The 17,429-nt window shown below is 43.4% G+C and overlaps 1 protein-coding gene across 4 annotated transcripts in view; it reads right to left on the bottom strand.

Annotated features, from left to right (window-relative positions):
• DYNC1LI2 (dynein cytoplasmic 1 light intermediate chain 2) overlaps window positions 1-16,808 on the bottom strand; it is a 47,731-nt gene extending 30,923 nt beyond the window's left edge. For 2 of the 4 annotated variants that reach the window (XR_013347605.1, XM_077830794.1), the window contains exons 1-5: window positions 16,597-16,808; window positions 15,586-15,659; window positions 15,105-15,197; window positions 14,660-14,776; window positions 8,332-8,562 (exon numbers count right to left, since the gene is read on the bottom strand). Coding sequence is in view for 3 of the 4 variants with exons in the window: in XM_077830794.1 (XP_077686920.1) it covers window positions 8,332-8,562; window positions 14,660-14,776; window positions 15,105-15,197; window positions 15,586-15,659; window positions 16,597-16,691 (610 nt within the window). In the remaining variant the exon portion in view is untranslated. The remainder of the gene's footprint in view (window positions 1-8,331; window positions 8,563-14,659; window positions 14,777-15,104; window positions 15,198-15,585; window positions 15,660-16,596) is intronic. The other 2 variants (XM_077830796.1, XM_077830795.1) reach the window with 2 other exon arrangements.
• Window positions 16,809-17,429: the final 621 nt, after the last annotated feature.

The following is a 17,429-nucleotide window of genomic DNA, read 5'->3' as shown; positions in this document are numbered from 1 at the left end:
GGCCATTCTTATGTTCTTATATCTCTAATATTCTGTTTGCTCGAAGTGTAACGGCAGCCAAAAAAGCTGATGTTTTAAGAAAACTATCCATAATGATTCCAAGATCTCTTTCTTGAGTGGTAACAGCTAATTTAGATCCAATCATTTTGTATGGATAGCTGAGATTAAGTTTTCCAATGTGCATTACTTTGCATTTATCAACACTGAAATTCATCTGCCTTTCTGTTGCCCAGTCACCCAGTTTTCTGAGATCCCTCTGTAACTTGTCACAGTCAGCTTTGGACTTAACTAGCTTGAGTAATTTTGTATCATCTGCAAACTTTGCCAACTCACTTTTTACCCCTTTTTCCAGATCTTTTATGAACATGCTGAACAGCACTGGTCCCAGTACAGATTCTTGGGGGATACTGCTATTTACCTCTCTCCATTGTGAAAACTGACCATTTATTCCTCCATGAGAGGACCTTCCCTCTTATCCCATGACTGCCTACTTTGCTTAAGAGCCTTTGATGAGGGCCTTATAAAAGGTTTTGTGAAAGTCCAAATACATTTAATCTACTGGATCATCCTTGACAACATGTTTGACACCATCAAAAAATTCTGACAGATCTATGAGGCATGATTTCCCTTTATAAATGCCATATTGACTCTTCCCCAACATATTACGTTCATCTATGTGTCTGATAATTCTGTTCTTTGCTACAGTTTCAATCAGTATGCCTGGTAATGAAGTTAGGCTTACTGGCCTGAAATTGCTAGGGTCACCTCTGGAGTCTTTTTTACAAAACTGGCATCACATTAGCTATATGCTACAGAGACTAGTTTAAGCAACAGGGTACATAACATAGTCAGTAGTTCTGCAATTTCATATTTGAGCTCCTTCACAACTCTTGGATGAATACTATCTGGTACTTATTACCATTTAATTTATCAATTTATTCCAAAACCTCCTCTACTGACACGTCAATAGGCTACAATTCCTCAGATTTGCCACCGAAAAAGAATGGCTCAGATAACAAAGACAGATGCAAAGAATATATTTAGCTGCTCCGCGATCGCCTTGTCTTTCCTGAGTGCGCCTTTAACACCTTGATTTTTCAGTGGCCCCACTGATTATTTGGCAGGCTTCCTCCTTCTCACGTACTTAAAAAAAAAAAAATTGCTGTTAGTTTGTGTCTTCTGCTTGTTACCCTTCAAATTCTTTTTTGGCCTACCTAATTATACTTTATTTGCCAAAGTTTAAGTTCCTTTCTGTATTCCTCAGTAGGATTTGACTTCCCATTTTTACAAAAAATGTCTTTTTTGTCTCTGCCTCTTTTACTCTGTTTACTGCCAGGATGCCATTTTTTGGTCCCCCCTTTTTTTTTTTATTTACTTAGGGTATATACGTCGTTTGAGCCTATAGTTTCAATACTGAGAGCTGTTTCAACCTTGCTGAGATTGATCTGACTGTTACAAATCCTTGAAAAGATGTCAGAGAGAAGCTTCCACAAGCTGGGGGGGATACAAATAATTTTATATTAAAAAAATCTGATTTTTTAGTTACATTAAATTATTTTTTTAAATAAACCCACTTTAAATTAAATTTGAACTTTACAACTTAAGTCTTAAAGTTACATTATATTAAAATAATTTAAATTAAAAATAAAAAGAATACTAAGCACTACATTTGCTCCTAAGTTTCAAATAAAGCTAGACTACTGAACTGTTTCAACTCGCTGGCTGAGCATCTGGAATCAGAGTTTGCTGACATGCTAAGCCAGCTTTTGACATCAGTAGTCATCTCTGAAGGTGTAAACAGAATAGTTTGTTTCAATTTATTGAACTAGTTCAGTTAAATGACTGATTCATTCAAAATTAAGAAACCAACTGAGAGCTGAAAAAGCAGGAAAGCTTATTTTCCTCTTTCAACCTGTGAACAAAAGCTATGTGTGAGTGGATGAGATCTACTAGTTACAAAGTCTCAAAGGATTTGGTAACCCAAAACAATCAGTTCAATTCCCTAACTACAGATACTTCTTCCTTTGTTAAATAAATCAGTTTTAAATGCAAAACATGTTTTGATAAACTTTTTTGTTACACACCTCTACCCCGATATAACGCTGTCCTCGGGAGCCAAAAAATCTTACCGCGTTATAGGTGAAACCACGTTATATCGACCTTGCTATGATCCACCAAAGTGCGCAGCCCCGCCCACCTGGAGCACTGCTTTACAGCATTATATCCGAATTTGTGTTATATCGGAGTAGAGGGGTGTGTGTGTGTGTACACACACACACACACGCACCCCCCCCCCCCAAATATGGTGATTTTCATAAAAAAAATAAAAAGCTGTGGTGCATTTTTAACTGAATTTGAATTTCCACCCAAATGACGATGATGGAGTCTCACATCGATGTTAACATACAAGGATTCATCGAACATTTTTGGTGAACACGTATATGTGAGGTCAGACCAATGTGAGAACCACAATATGGTTACACGTGGGACGGACAAAATTGTCCATGACCGTTGCAGACGTTACAGTTCCATAGGCAGTGTGACAGCATTTCAAATGCAGAATTGGCCTTGCCTATGTGATGGGTAACATTAACTGTGGCATTCTGTGACAGCACACTTGCTCGGTAGTAAAACTTCTCCATGGACTTGAGAGGAGAGTGGTTAATCTTAAGAACTGGGTAGACATGCACATCCCCAGCACAGGTTAATACAGTACTTCAGTTTTCTTTAGGCTGATTGGTTGCATGAGCAAAGTAACCAGTTATAAATTGAATGAGCAACCAGAGTGCACAGTCACCAGCAAATAAAAGTTCCTTAACGAGTCAATCTGCCACTGCGCACATGAAAGCATTGAAGCTTGAACAACTTCCCATCAGTGTAGAACTTATAAATACTCCTCTAACAACGCAACAAAATACATCCATAAGCACAGCCCAAAAAAAGGTGCAAAAGTGTGGGAGCAATAACAAAATCTTGTTTGCTGCCACTAGTGACCAGAAAGGGGTCTGATATCTTGCCATTTTCCACAATTCTGACCATCAACCCATTATGGAAGGACCAAATGACAGAAATAAACTTTGCAGGGCATCCAAAGATTAACAAAATGTTTCCAGAATCCCTCACGATTTACAGAATCAAAAGGTTTAGCTAAATTGACTGAACATCATATAAAGAGCAGTTTTTCTTCTGGCACTTTTCCTGGAGCTGATGGAGTAGAGTCGTTCATTATAGACTAGAGAAAATGTCATGTTTGTATCCTTCCTGGGTGTCAGAGCAGCCCTATCTAGGGTGCTGTTTCTTCAAATGGGGAAGAGAATGGAAAAAATCCCTAAAAAATACTTGCTCCTCCCAAACCTTTTGTGCTAGCTGATTGAGGCTCATGGGGCATAGGCTAAGGGGTGTTTAATTGCAGTGCAGACATAAAGGTTCAGGCTAGATCCCGGGCTCTAGGACACTGCAAGGTCTGAGCCTGAACATCTATACCACCCCCTAGCCAAAGCTCCACAAGCTGGAGTCAGCTGGCATGGGCCAGGCAGAAGTTTTTCATTGTCGCATAGACATACCCCCAGAATGCCATACCTGACTGGTCATCCAACTTTTCTGCAATCTAAATATAAGGAAGATCCAAATAAATTTTGCAGCTTGGAATATTTGTATGCTCTGACAGAACTGAACACAGAACTTCTACACTCAGTAGAGTATTGGCATGATACAATATAGATATTGAGGCACTCAGTGAGACAAAACTTGCTGGTGAGTTGCAGCCAGAAGAAGTGGGTGCTTATTACATCTTTTATTGGACTTGCAGATCTGAGGATAAATGCAGGTGCTTTGGTGTGGGGTTTTGCCACTTGCTTTTTGATTGCCTGCAAAGAGTCACTGCCAAATGGTGTCAACGACAGACCGATGCTTCTCCACACTGGCCTTTGTGAAAGCTCACTATGTTCTTACCATCAACACATACGCTAAAAATGATCAATCCGGAGGAGGATAAGGAGGACTTCTATCAAACCCCTGATAGTGTCATCACATAAGTCCCATGTAATAAGCTGACCACTCTAGGTGATTTCCATGCTAAGGCTGGTCGTGACTGCATCCTGGGGTGACGTGATAGGTTGTCATGGAGTTGGTAACAAGAACTCTAATGGCTTGCTACTACTTTCAAAATGTACCAAGTACAACCTAGTCGTCACTAAGTGTTTCAACAGACCAACAAGTATAAGATGACCTGGACGCGCCTTAATTCAAAATAGTTACGTTATTCTATGGCAAAGAGAGCTCCATGATGTCCCCATATCAATACTTCAAGCCTTGAAAACTGAGACACTTAATTCCAACAACAACTCATGGAAGAATTTCCCTTAGTGACAGAAGCCTCAGTGGATGTAGAGCTAGCCTGGAAACATTTTTGGGACTTGACATATAATATGGCTGCTGAAGTTCTTCGCTTTGTTTAAAGGGAAACATCAGGACTACTTTGATGAGAATGACCCTGAAATATGTCAACTCTTGAACTCACTGCATGCTACCCAACAAGCCTACGTAGTGGCCAAGGATTCAGTAGCTAGGAAGGCTGCATATCACTGAGCAAAACAGATGGTTCAGACCGAATTCAGCAAATTGAAATCTGGTGGTGGAGTGTGGCAGGGTACTGATTGAGAAGCCTTTACTCAGCTCCTGCCACTCCAATCCCAACAAGGGGATGGAGTGGGGCTAGGTGAATACCTTGGTGCCTGCCTGGTAACTGGCCGCTCCTGCCAGTCTTATTAGTCCGGAGCTATAAAGGCTGTGAGGAAGCCAGCGAAAAGCGGAAGAGGAAAAGAGAAAGGTCAGGAACAGAAGGAAGTGGGAGCCTCCTAGTCTGTTGCTGGCCAGGCCTGTTGTAGGCAAAGTAGCTGTGAAGCCTGTATATAGTTGGGAATTGGTGGTGGGAAACCTTCTGAGAATAAACCTTCATAGATTCCATTCAGAAGAGACCAATGCATTCACTGATTCTAGTCTGATTTCCTGTGTAATACAGGCCACAGAACTTCCCAAAAATAATTACTAGAGCATATCCTTTACTCCTGAGGAAATTCTGTGCCAAAAAATTAAAAATTCTGTGCACAATATTTTAAAATTCTGCAAAATTCTGCAAATTGTATTGGTCAATAAAGAAATGTGGCTCCAGCATGGCAGTGGAGAGCACAGGCCACCGGCTGCATTCAGGTGGGAGATCACCCTGAAGTCCCCACCTTCTGCAGTTCAGGGATTCAGCAGTGAGGCTGCATCTGATCCTGAGACAGTGCAAGGACTGGGCCTGCCCCAGAAACACCCTGGGGCCCTGCCCCTCTGTGCCAGGTGCACCAGGTGTGGGCGGGCAGGCTCAACTCAGCAGGATCCAAGTGTGGAGGGATCCAGGTGTGGGGTGAGAGGTTTCTGTGTGGGGCAATCTGGGTGTGGGTGGCTCAGTGGGAGATCTGGATGCACAGGAACTCATGGTGGGGGGTAGGGGGTGTTTGGGCTGCAGGGGCAACGGGACTCTGCAGGGGATCCAGGCGAAGGTGGTAGGGGCTCAGCAGGGAGGGTCTGGGTATAGGGTCTTAGGGTGCTGGAGAGAGTGGGGCATGATAGGGTGGGGGTTCAGGTGCAGCTGGTTGGGGGGGGATCAGTGGGGGGCTCAACGGAGGGATCCAGGTGTAGTGGGGTAGGGCTTGTCAGAGTGAGCGTTTGATGGGCCTGCTTAACGGTGGAGCCCCAGCTGTTGCTAAGGGGGCGCCGCATGCCGGGCTCCTGCTTCCTTCCGCGATTCTCCTATCCCATTTTCTTCTCCATCCTCCTCCCCTCACTTCCACATTCCCCCCCCACCCTATTCCACCCCCCTTCCTTTCCCACTTCTTCCCTGCACCTTACCCAACTCCACAGCAAGCACTCACTGTTGCACAGAAAACAGGAAGGTTCCTAGCACACAGAAGGGGAGAACTGGCTCTAGGACCGAGGAGGTAGCGTTCAGCTGCAGAGTCAGCAGAGCCAAGAGGCAGCCTCTTTCATCTGGACAGCTCTGTGCTTTCAGAAATGGGGAGGCATGTAACCCCATGTACTCTCCCATGCCTTGCCTCTGTTTGGGGGGGCAACCCCCCCCAAACTACGCCATGGTTGCCCAGCCCCCCTAGCCCCGCGCAGCTTCCTTGCTCTTTTCTTCAGGGAAGCACAGGAATTCTGTGGGCATGCAGTCCCACAGAATCCCCCCAGGAGCATTCCTTCAGAAAAAACACTAACTCTTGATTTAAAAATAGTCAGTGATGGACAATCTACCACAACCATTGATAAGTTGTTCCAGTGGTTCCTCACTCTCAAATTTAAGCCTTATTTCCAGTTTGAATTTCTCTAGCTTCAAGTTTCAGCCATTGGCTTGTGTTATACCTTTCTTTACTAGAGAGAAGAGCCTAGTATTAAATATTTGTTCCCCATGTAGGTATGTATAGACTGCAGCCAAGTCACCTTTTAGCCTTCTCTTTGTTAAGATAAATAGATTAAGCTCCCCGAGTCTATCACTATAAGGCATGTATTTTCGAATCCTTTAATTGTTATCATGACTCTTCTCTGAACCCTCTCCAATTTATTAATATCCTTCTTGAATTATGGACACCAGAACTGAACACAGTATTCCAGCAGTGTTCACACCCATGCCAAATACAGAAGTAATACAATACCTCTCCTCCTATTCAAGATCCGCCCCATTTATTCATCCAAGGATTGCCAGCATTGCACCTGGAGCACACGTTCAGCTGAGTATCCACCATGACCCCCAAACCATTTTCCTCGGACCTGGTCCACACTTAAAATTTAGGTTCACACAGCAGGTGATCAGGTCTGTGAAAAATCCACACCCTTGGGTGCTGTAGCTATGCCAACTTAACCCCCAACATAGACACAGCAAGGTCAATAAAAGAATGCTTCTGTCGACCTAACTACTGTTGCTTGGGAAGGTGAAGATGCTACAGCAATGGAAAATCCCCTTCTGTTGCTGTAGTCTGCGTCTTCATTACAGGCTTACAGAGGCATAACTCTGGAACCATACCAGAGCACCAGTGGCATGGATGTGGCCTAGGTAACTTTACTCTCCCATCCAGCTACAGAATAGTTCTCTTCTGAAGGCTGCATCTCACTCATATTGCTCTCTAGCTTGATGGCTTCCTTACATGCTGTATTGTTTGAATTGCTGCTTACCTCCTTACTGGGGGCGGGAGATGGGCTTTCTCCAAGACTGACACCATTTGATGTACCATCACATGAGTCTTCTGGCCTTATTTCCTAAGAATTCACTCCTATGCATCAGTCCTATTACACTATATCTTCTCATCTCAGTTGGAAATCTCTTAAAAATCTTTAAGAGCTTCCAGATATAGAATTACTGCCACACTTGGAAAAAAAAGCATTAAAACTATTTTCAGGACTCTAGCCTATGTAACACTGCATCCAACTCTAAACACCAAGCATCACTCCAGCTTTTTTAAACAAACATATGCACCAAGAAGACCCACAGTTTGGTGAAGATTTTAGCAAACAACCCTGCCAATGACAACAACATTCTAAAATGACAAATATATTTAAAGAGTTCCTCTGAGGATATTAGCCATATGAATATATCCTGAAGCTTTTTCAAAACAGGAATGTAGTTCTTTAGAAAGCACATTACAGGGAAACCACTAGCCTCAAAATGACAGTGTTTTAGTGTACCCTTCCTCTCAACATCACACTTAAGACAGTGGTTGTTTATAGCCTACAAAATCCTATTAAAGCATTCTTTCACCTAGATCATAATCCAGAGTTTGACACTGGAATATACAACCATGGCTACCCAACCCTAAAGAACAGGCAAGTAGAAGTGAATTACAGAAAGTATATATTTGTATTATATTTATGTACACATAGCTACATATGAAACAGTGAGTAGAGAGAGAAAAGTGTAAGTTTGTTCAAGTAGCTTTTTTTTTTAAAAAAGCTTGATGATATTTAAAGTTGGCTGATTAAATACTGATCTATTTCAATGAAAGCATGAAGGCTCAAATACAAGGCAACTTGAAATATTACATCCTTTACTCAAAGAGTGATTAACTCAACTGGTATTCTGATAGTGAATACAAGCAAAACCTGGAGGAGTTCTTTAAAAACTTGATAGACAGTCCATTGATTTAACATCAGTGTTACAGTCAAAACTTGAAAGTTTACATTTAGCTATCTCCTGCTTTTAAGTACTGTGCACTAGGGAAGCAGTGCAGCAAGGCATGGTTTAAACAAACTGTCATTAAGATGCAAAAAGCCATATAAGAAAAATCATATTGGACTTACATTTTTGTTCCATGTCTCTCATCTCTTCTGGGGGAATTCTCAGCTTATCAATGTGCTCACGTAAGACACTGGCCCATTTTTGTAGAGATTCCATAACAGTCCATGGTCTAGACATATCTGCCACAAAGACTACTAAGGTCTCTTGTAGATTTTCTGCAGAAACAGCAAACTTCAAGAGCCCTTTATGATACAGGTCTCCATCTAGAATCCAAACATTACAGCGAGTCTGATCTGAAAAGGAAAAGGGTCAATTATACCTCAAACTAACGCGCTTTTTGCTACAGCCACATTAGTCCATCAGTAAGTAGCAAACCAACATGGTATTACAGTGCCAAATTTAAGATGAGCAGAAGTTAGCTACCAGCAAGTCTAGCCTGTTCGCATTTAACATGATGAGTGTATATGTACCGCCCATCCCTTAGGGGAAAAGAGCACCTACAAAGCAATTTGGCAATGTCCTTGTAGAATGAGTTGTTGTTTTCTGTAAGAATCTTGGTTTTAACTTAGCAGCAAAGAGGTATGAACATCTGTATTCTCTTGCTTTTCCTAAGTACACATTTCATTTTTATAAAAGGATACTTTCTGCTTAGTGTGTTACAATCATTCACTTAATACATTATACAGCACTGCTGAATTTGGTATACGTATTCATACCTGGACTCCAAGAATGTCACGAGATCATTACAGTTGTGCCTATAATTAAGGCTTCACCGTGTTAGGTGCTAGTATCTTTAGTCAGAATCCTGCAAAGTACTGCAAGTCTAGCATGAGAGGTTAAAACACACATTTCTAATAAATTTGAAAATGCAGATATCAAAGTAATCAGTTTATGAACAAACCCAACTGGAATTGCAATATAATTTAACGCCCACTCCACCTATACATCTAATCTTTTATGCAAACCAATATTCTGCCAAGAACACTGAAGTATCTAATATTAGCAATCATTGGTCTCTACTCTTGTAGCAAGATTTGTTTTCACGGCAATACTTATTTGCAACATGTGAGAATTCGAACTTTCTACTGAAGATCTGTATGTATTCTAAATTCAGTAGACATTTTATGTCACGCGCCCCCTCGAACCCCTAATGTAATCTGCCTGCGCCTCCCCAGCAGCTGCGGACGGGAGCCGAGGCTGTGGGCAAGCCACGGCTGGAGCCAAGGCTATGGGCGGGGCCAGAGCAGAGCTGGGGGCAGAGTGGTGCTCCCTCACCATCCCCTATGAGGGCTGGCTTGGGCCCCACCGCACTCTCTCAAAACATTCCCCCACACCCCCTTAGGAGGGCATGCCCCACAGTTTGGGACCATTGTTCTAAGATGACTTCACATTTTGTTTTTTAAAACTCAGCTGGTGCACGCTGCACTTTAAATAATCTAAAGTATAGCAAATGTGGCCATCCTCACATGTTTAAGCCAATGAATCACACACCTGAGACTTCATCAGGACACTTTAGAAAGATGAAGAGGATAAAAGACTGAGCACACGGAGAACATATACAGTTAAAACCCTTTTTTAAAATTGTGGCTCTAAAAATTAAGAACTCAGGAAACGGTCAGAAAGTTGATTTACTGCTTGACTTTGGTTCAGTTAAGTTATCCAAGTACCATCAACCCAGAACATAGGTCAAAAGTTATGCTTTTAATTAGATTAAAGATGTCATCTCCCATCTGTGCTTCCTAGTAGTATCCACTTACTTTAAACAAAAAGAAAAGGAGTACTTGTGGCACCTTAGAGACTAACCAATTTATTTGAGCATAAGCTTTCGTGAGCCACAGCTAACTTAAGTAATGCATCCGATGAAGTGAGCTGTAGCTCACGAAAGCTCATGCTCAAATAAATTGGTTAGTCTCTAAGGTGCCACAAGTACTCCTTTTCTTTTTGCGAATACAGACTAACACGGCTGTTACTCTGAAACCTTACTTTAAACAGTTACTCGTCACAGTAACTGGTACTTAGGGAGCTTTGTTGCTGCATATTCCCACTGGAGAGATATGCCTCCCCCAGACCCGATCACGCTTCTGGAACTTCTAGAAAGCAGTGCCCATTGGGGCCACAGAAGTATTCTCAAAGCACTGAATGTTTGGAGAGGAAATTATAGAAAGGCCAAGCAGTCCTACTGCCTCAGTCCCTTCTGTTAAACCCAGAAGTCCTCTGAGAATACAGAGAGGAAGTCGGGGTGAGTAATGTTAAGCAACCATTTTTTATTTTTTAGAAGTGTCATCTGCATTTCCAGTTGTGGAAGTCTAGCAAATAGTATAAGCTCCAGGAAGGTGGGCGGAGAATTTTTAATCAAACATGAATGGCAAAATTACTTTTTGAAAGTTAAGATGACCAACTTGTTCTAGATACAAGTCGAGTGGTTTTGTATACATCCAGGCACACGCTTCCAGTTAGCAACCCCACAGAAACGTTTAAATCAATGCTGACTTAACTATGGTAGCGTGAGCTCTAAGACTCTTAATAATAAATCATGTCTCATTGCACAGCCTAATCCACTGAGCACATGCCTAAGAAGAAATGGCTTTATACTGATTCCCAATGGCTACACAGTCTTATTTATCTGCTAAATGCCTTAGTCCCATCCAAACAGCAGCTCAAAGCCACCTTAGCATCCAGTATATGGAGACTAGTTTACCTAAGTAAAATCAAGTTGCTGGGAAGAACACTAGAAGTCTAAATTGTGTCAAACTTGGACACCTTTTCAGTTTAATGAGAGATGAAAATGCAGGATAATTTATTCTGTGTTCAGTGGGATGATCAGTAGTAAAACTTGCAACTCATATTCCTTTATAAACAAGCAGTATAAAGAGCATTCTTGCCAGGGTTTGAATAGAGTGTCTATCAATTTTATCAGCGTCATGGCAACATCCCACCAGTCAGAACCTATTCTATGATAGGAAGATGTTAACTAGATCTTTCAGGAAAGTTCTGACAATGAGATGACTGAATAAAGAATCAAACATTTAGCAGATCATACACTGAGATGCAGACAAGTACAACTTGTTAAGATAAAAGGAGGGCAAATGGATTTACGGTACAATAAATAAAAAATAAAATGATGCATGGAGACAGAATATGGAAACAGTTTTCAGGTAGTAGGATAACTGAGAAAACCATCTCTGGTGAATTGTTACTCCAAAGGGGAAAAGGCTCTCTCTATTGCAGCTGAATCTCCTGCATTTACATGTGGCATATCAGGTCAAAAGGTAGTCAATCACCCACGAAGCGAAGCAGCTCCAAAATGGGTGTCCAAAAAGACAAGATCGTCGTCCTGAGCTGGCAGCTCCAATGACACCAATAGGAGCCTCCATTTCTCCTGTGATGAGAGGTATGTGTACTAACAGCATATGTCTCATGCTGGAGCAACTAGCCCAGCCAGCACACATCTGTGATACAATCTTTCCCAGAATTGCTCTGCAGTTAAGACTACTAATCTCTGTTACAAACAGCAACGGAACCATAGAAGAATGGTCCTATTTTAACCATCTACCATGGTCAGAATCTGCTTATATTGCCCCTGCAGCATGAAGCAGTCTGATAGCATGCTCTTTCTCCATGTTATCTGTAGTGTAATACACTGTGCATCAATCCCACACAGCCTTTGTCTCCTGCCACTTCACCGCTTGCTGATGTAATATTCTGCTGTCTTGTCCATTATCACTTAATAACGCTGCCTTTGATCAGTGGCAGAAAAGATTTTAAAAGCCACTTTATAAATAAATATGCTGTAACAGAGATATGTGGAGCTCATCTTCCACACGTTCCACTGATTACATCAGCTTTTGACAATGTGCTCTCTTGCCTAGTTGAGATGTATTGGTGGTGATTACATAGCCAAGGAAAAGAAACTGAAATGAACTACATCACAATCCCTAGGAACTCTCACCATTTGAGGGTCTGGTAAACTTTTAAAGGAATACAAGGCTTCCAGGTCATTCACACTGAGTGAATTTTGCTGACAACCAATGTTCAGATGAGCTGAAGTGTTATGTATGTGGAAGAAACAACATTAGCTTCAGGTACAGGCTCATTGAACTTGGAGGATCCTCTTGCTTGCCAAGTGTCCCTGAACCTCTTTTATGGAATAAATCCCTGGCCAATTATCCAAGAAAAGGACCACATGAATAACTTGGCACCCAGGACAGATGTCAGTCACTCCCAAGAATTGGGCAGAAATCTCTGATGTGGTAGAAAGGACAAAGGTAAGAATAACAGTTCCAAGGTAAGTGTCTAGAGCCTAACTATCTATAGCTATTCTACTTGAAGTTGCAAGAAAATGAACTAAATGCTCAAATGGGATTTTGGAGGGAGGGAAGAGAAAAGAAAAGGGTGAAAGAAGGAAAGTAAGAGTTTATCTGGCTTTGGACTCATGAGCAATCAAGTTTATCATCTTGCTTTTAAAGACTAAATTAGGTAGGGAGGGAAGATGAGCCAGCTCTCTGCCCAACATATTTTGCATTTTCCTCCCAAGATTAAGACTCTTCTGGACCCAAGTCTGGAAACCTGAAGATCCCAGATAATGGTCTCCAGAACCAAAGAAAGATGCAAAGGCCATTCTCTTCTTGCTTCAATTAAAAAGTTCCAGGGACCTACCGTTGACTTGGTGCCCTTCATTTTCCTCCAGCATCTTGTTGGTCTTGAGGAATCCTTTCTTTTGACACAGGCCTGAGTCCCTGATAAAAGGCAGATGACCTGACTCAGACGTACTGTCTTAGAAAAGATATTGATGCTACTGTACAAGTCAAAGTCTGAAACACCATAAGCTTCTCATTGGATGTTACTGAACACTGCATTCTTCTCACTCCCCAGTTCCTTTGCTCTCTTGTTCTGCTCCTCAGAAAGGCAGCCGACTAAAGAGGATGTCTCTCCAAAGACGAAAGTGGTACTTTGCCAGTTACCCAGGTCGATAAGAGAGACTGAGGGAGCAATCCCTTCCTGATGGTTGAAAGTACTGTTGCAGATCCCAAATTCCTTCCCATCTTCCTCTGAAGGAGGCAAGCAGTCAGGAATAATGGCCAACAGAAGAGGCAATACTGCAGACGTTAGTATCCATTTGGGTGGCAGAGAAGGTAGCAGTGAAGATAACATCTTCACTGCTTTGGGAAAGGCAGATGGGTAAGCTGCAGCAGGTTTTATGTTTGATTAATTATCTCCAGACCCCCAGGCGTAAGGAGAACCACCTCTCCCAGCAAGACCATAGCCCATGGGTCAAATATAGTACGACAGCCTGAAGACTTCTTTAGCTGTCTTTGGATTCAAGTAGTATGACTCATCAGGCATCTTTGGCAAGGAAAGTACAGAGCCTCTGCTGACTATTGATGTGAGCATGAGGTGTGTCACTCCTATACACAAGCAGCAATGTGGCCAATGCACTTCCCCCAAGGTCCTCTATTTTCAGGGGCAGAGAAGCAACACCATTATCACTTTCATCCGGAGAGCTCAAAGCATTTACAAACAATGGTTGATATCAATATTCCCACTTTATAGATAAGAACACTGAGGCACAGACAAGTAAAGTGACTTGTGCAAGACCAAACAGCAGCTCTGTGGCAGAACACCAAGCTCTCCTGACTTTCAGACCAGTGCTCTACTTCCTGGACGATGCTGACTCTGTCAGTTAACTTGTCTTTTGCCTCCAGTGTGCTGGAGAACAGTTGCAATGGAACTAGCAACAAGTTTTGGGAAGTGGGAGAGGAGGCCAAGAGAAAAGACAAGCCTCAGTTTGGAGAAAAGGAAATATTGGTTCTGTCAGTGGCTTAAGATCTCCTTTTCACTCACCTAACCATGCTTACTGGAATTTCTCCTTATGTAGACGATGGCAACAACCTAACCAAAGACACAAGATACAGAAGATTCTTACCTACATATAACTTAGTTTAAAAAGTTTTGGCTACAAAAAGAAGTTATGAAATCCATATTTAAGATCCTGGCTGCTCTTGGATGTGTTAAGAAACCTTCCTGTAGCTCAAGACTTGGTATGCACCTTTATTTGAGTGTAGGCAGGATGAATAATGTACTAGTAAAACAACATCAGCAAAACGTCATCCTGCAAGTAAATGGATCCTCTGAGAACAAGTTGTTCTAATGTATTTTTCCTTAAAGAGCCCAGATTGTGAGAAGGGCAGAGAAAGACACAATACGCTATGCGTGAAATGCATTTTTCTTTTATGAGCCATATCAATTTCTTACAACGTATACAACAAGGGAATGCTGAACCAGCTACTTCACTGTAATCTAAAGATACACCAGGGACACCCATAATGATTATGAAAATGTGTCAACTACTCAATTGCAGCAAAAGACTACATGTAAAAGCATGTAACTTACCATCTCTGTCTTCATCGTGAATATTTAGGTACAAATATTCCAATCCTCTTCCTTTCTTGCTGTGCTCTGCTCCTTGTACTTTAGCCATAAGTGTTGTTTTACCTGAACCGTCATCACCTGCCAATCAGTTCGTACAGTAAAAATATACATTCAGAAGTTTATTCGTTACTGGAAAGATTTTCTAAGCAAACTTAAGAGATTAAAATTTTTTGTAAAGGGGTCTTGTGTTTCCCCCTTCCTCAAGTTTTGGGGCTAAATTTGTCAATTTATAGGTTGACAAGTGAGAAGAGCAGCTGCACTGTTCAAAAACATATTCCATTAGTTTGAATATAGAATCTAACAGCATGATGCTAGATAGTCCACTAGTCTGGGGACAGGGACATCACATAAAATTCATGAGGTGCTATCTATAGCTTAACATCAACTGATATATCTGATATGCCACCTCTTAATTCCCAGTATAAGCAAAGCCAGTTCCAGAGCAACTTTTCAAGTTCCACCCAACCTGGGGATCCCATACTCACTACATCGTGGCTGCCTGAAAGAAAAGATAAAAATTATGATCACCCATGATGGGCCAATTCTACCCCAACAAAATGGCCTCATCTACACATTTAAAGTTATTTTAAAAACAAATTAAGTTAAACCAGTGCAAATGCAGATCTATATTTGCCCTGTTATATTGGGTTAGCTTGCACCTACACATTTACCAATGCAAGCTAAACCGATATAAGTCAGGTTTAAAGTCAAATTAAGTGCATCAATTCATGGTTTTGTCCGTACAAAGTTTTGAACCAATGTCATTAAATCATTTTAACTCCGCCTCCTCCCCCACCCCAAAAAAACCTGTTTTGTGTGTGAACCATGCTTTATTATTTCTTAGAAATCATAGAAATTGCTCTCCACTGCTTGAAGATACTACTCACCAAAAACAAGAATGTTTTTGCCTGATGGTAATTTAGACCTGGACCGGGTGGAAACTTCACTCAGTATTGAGGACCTATGGGGACAGCACCACTTGTTAGTTTGCCAGTGGGGCACCCAAAAAGAAAGATCAGGTAAATGTCAGCTCGAAAGCCCTGATAAGCAGATATTTAAGCAGACCTGTCAAATGTCATCCATTCAGAAAAGATCTCTAAATAAAAAATATTCAAGACAGATACCTTGCTTGGATAATCTGAAAGGCAGCTACCAGAGCTGCTCACTTTTAGGACGTAAACTGTTGCAGTGTCTCAATGACACATTAGCAAACCGTTTTTTTACAAACTTGAACCTCTAATGAAGAGGCCTCCTAATTGTAAGAAGACCTAAAGCTGTGACTGCCTGACTGGTACTAACCTATGGTGAAGGCCTTACTCTGTCGCCTTTAACACCAGGAGATGAAATATGACACATCACTTAGTGGTGAAAGCGAAGGGGTGGGAGACCACAGAGCACCCCCGGCTCTGCGATGATTTCCTATGTGACTACACGCAAGTCATTCTCCACAGCCCATGTCCCCACCCAGGAAGTGCAGAAGCGACCTGTGGCCAGGGCTGCCGAGCGGCTGCAGTCCCTGAAATCCCTAGGGCGCAGGGAGAGTCCCCAAGGGGCCCAGTCCAGGACAAAGCGGGTACGAGCCCACGCGCGGCACCCAGATAGCCAGTTCCTCCTCCCACCCACCCGCACAGCGCAGGCCGCGCCACTGCGCCGCTTCCAAGCCGCGGGTCAGCTCCGGTTGAGGGCTGACAGGGGCCGGGGGGCCCAAGCTGCATTAGTCATCAAGAGCAGGCAGGCGGCAGGGCCGCGGCCAGCCTGCCACCCTGCTTCCCCGGGAGTCCGGGAGAGGACCTGGACCCGGACCCGAACCCAGCCCCAGCCCGCCCCGACCCCCTGGGGAAACCGCAGCCCCGCCCGACACTCGGGAGCAGCCGAGGCCAGCCCCCGGCCCAGCTCACCACAGGTTCTGCCCTTCCTCCTCCTCGCTGGGGATCTCGGCGGCCCCGGCCGCCTCCGGCCCCAGCAACTTCTTCTCCGCCAGCACCGGCGCCATCTTGCCAACAGCAGCCACGGCCACCACAAAGAGTGACCTCACCCGGGCCCGCCGAGGACCCGCCTGACTGGGCCGTCCCGCCGCCGCCTCCCACCCGGGAGACACCGCGCCCGCTCCCCGCACAAACCCTCAGCACAGTCGCCTGACAGAGTCCTCAGGGCGGGGCCCGTGCAGGGCCCGTCCCCGGACCGCGCGCCGCTTCGGTCAGGCAGCCACACGGGCAGCTATGAGCTCAGCGGCTGTGAAGAGCCGCCGCCCCGTGTCCCAGGGAGCAGCGCCCCCTAGTGTCCGCAGGGCTCTCAGACAACTGGATGCCAAGTCCGAAAACAAAGCAATGGAATTCTGAGACATCCATCTTTATGGATCTTTATGGATCTTCATCCCTTTTTACTGTGCTCCTTACCACGGATTCGGCAATGTTGCTAAGGACGTGGGAAATCAGTGGTTCTTAGGCTTTTCCTTGCCCCAGTTGTTGCTGGTGAATAAGTGCTGGCAGAGGCCACTTACTTCTGCTCACCCTAACTTCCAGTTGCTGAAGAGGAGAGAGGTTGAGAGGAGGAGTTTTGCTTTTTCTCTCCCCAGTCCTTGCTCTGAGCTGCTAGGTGAGAAAGAAGAAGTTACGCACCTTGTGCAATAACGATGGTTCTTCAAGATGTGTGTCCCTATGGGTGCTCCACTGTAGGTGCGTCTGCGTCCCTGTGCTGCTGATTGGAGAGCTTCGGTAGCAGTGTCCATTGG

This window comes from Eretmochelys imbricata, chromosome 12 (assembly GCF_965152235.1).
Source record: "Eretmochelys imbricata isolate rEreImb1 chromosome 12, rEreImb1.hap1, whole genome shotgun sequence".
Classification (NCBI taxonomy): Eukaryota; Metazoa; Chordata; order Testudines; family Cheloniidae; genus Eretmochelys; species Eretmochelys imbricata.
The sequence above is the reverse complement of the archived record's forward strand: the minus strand, read 5'-3'. Positions and strand labels throughout refer to the sequence as shown.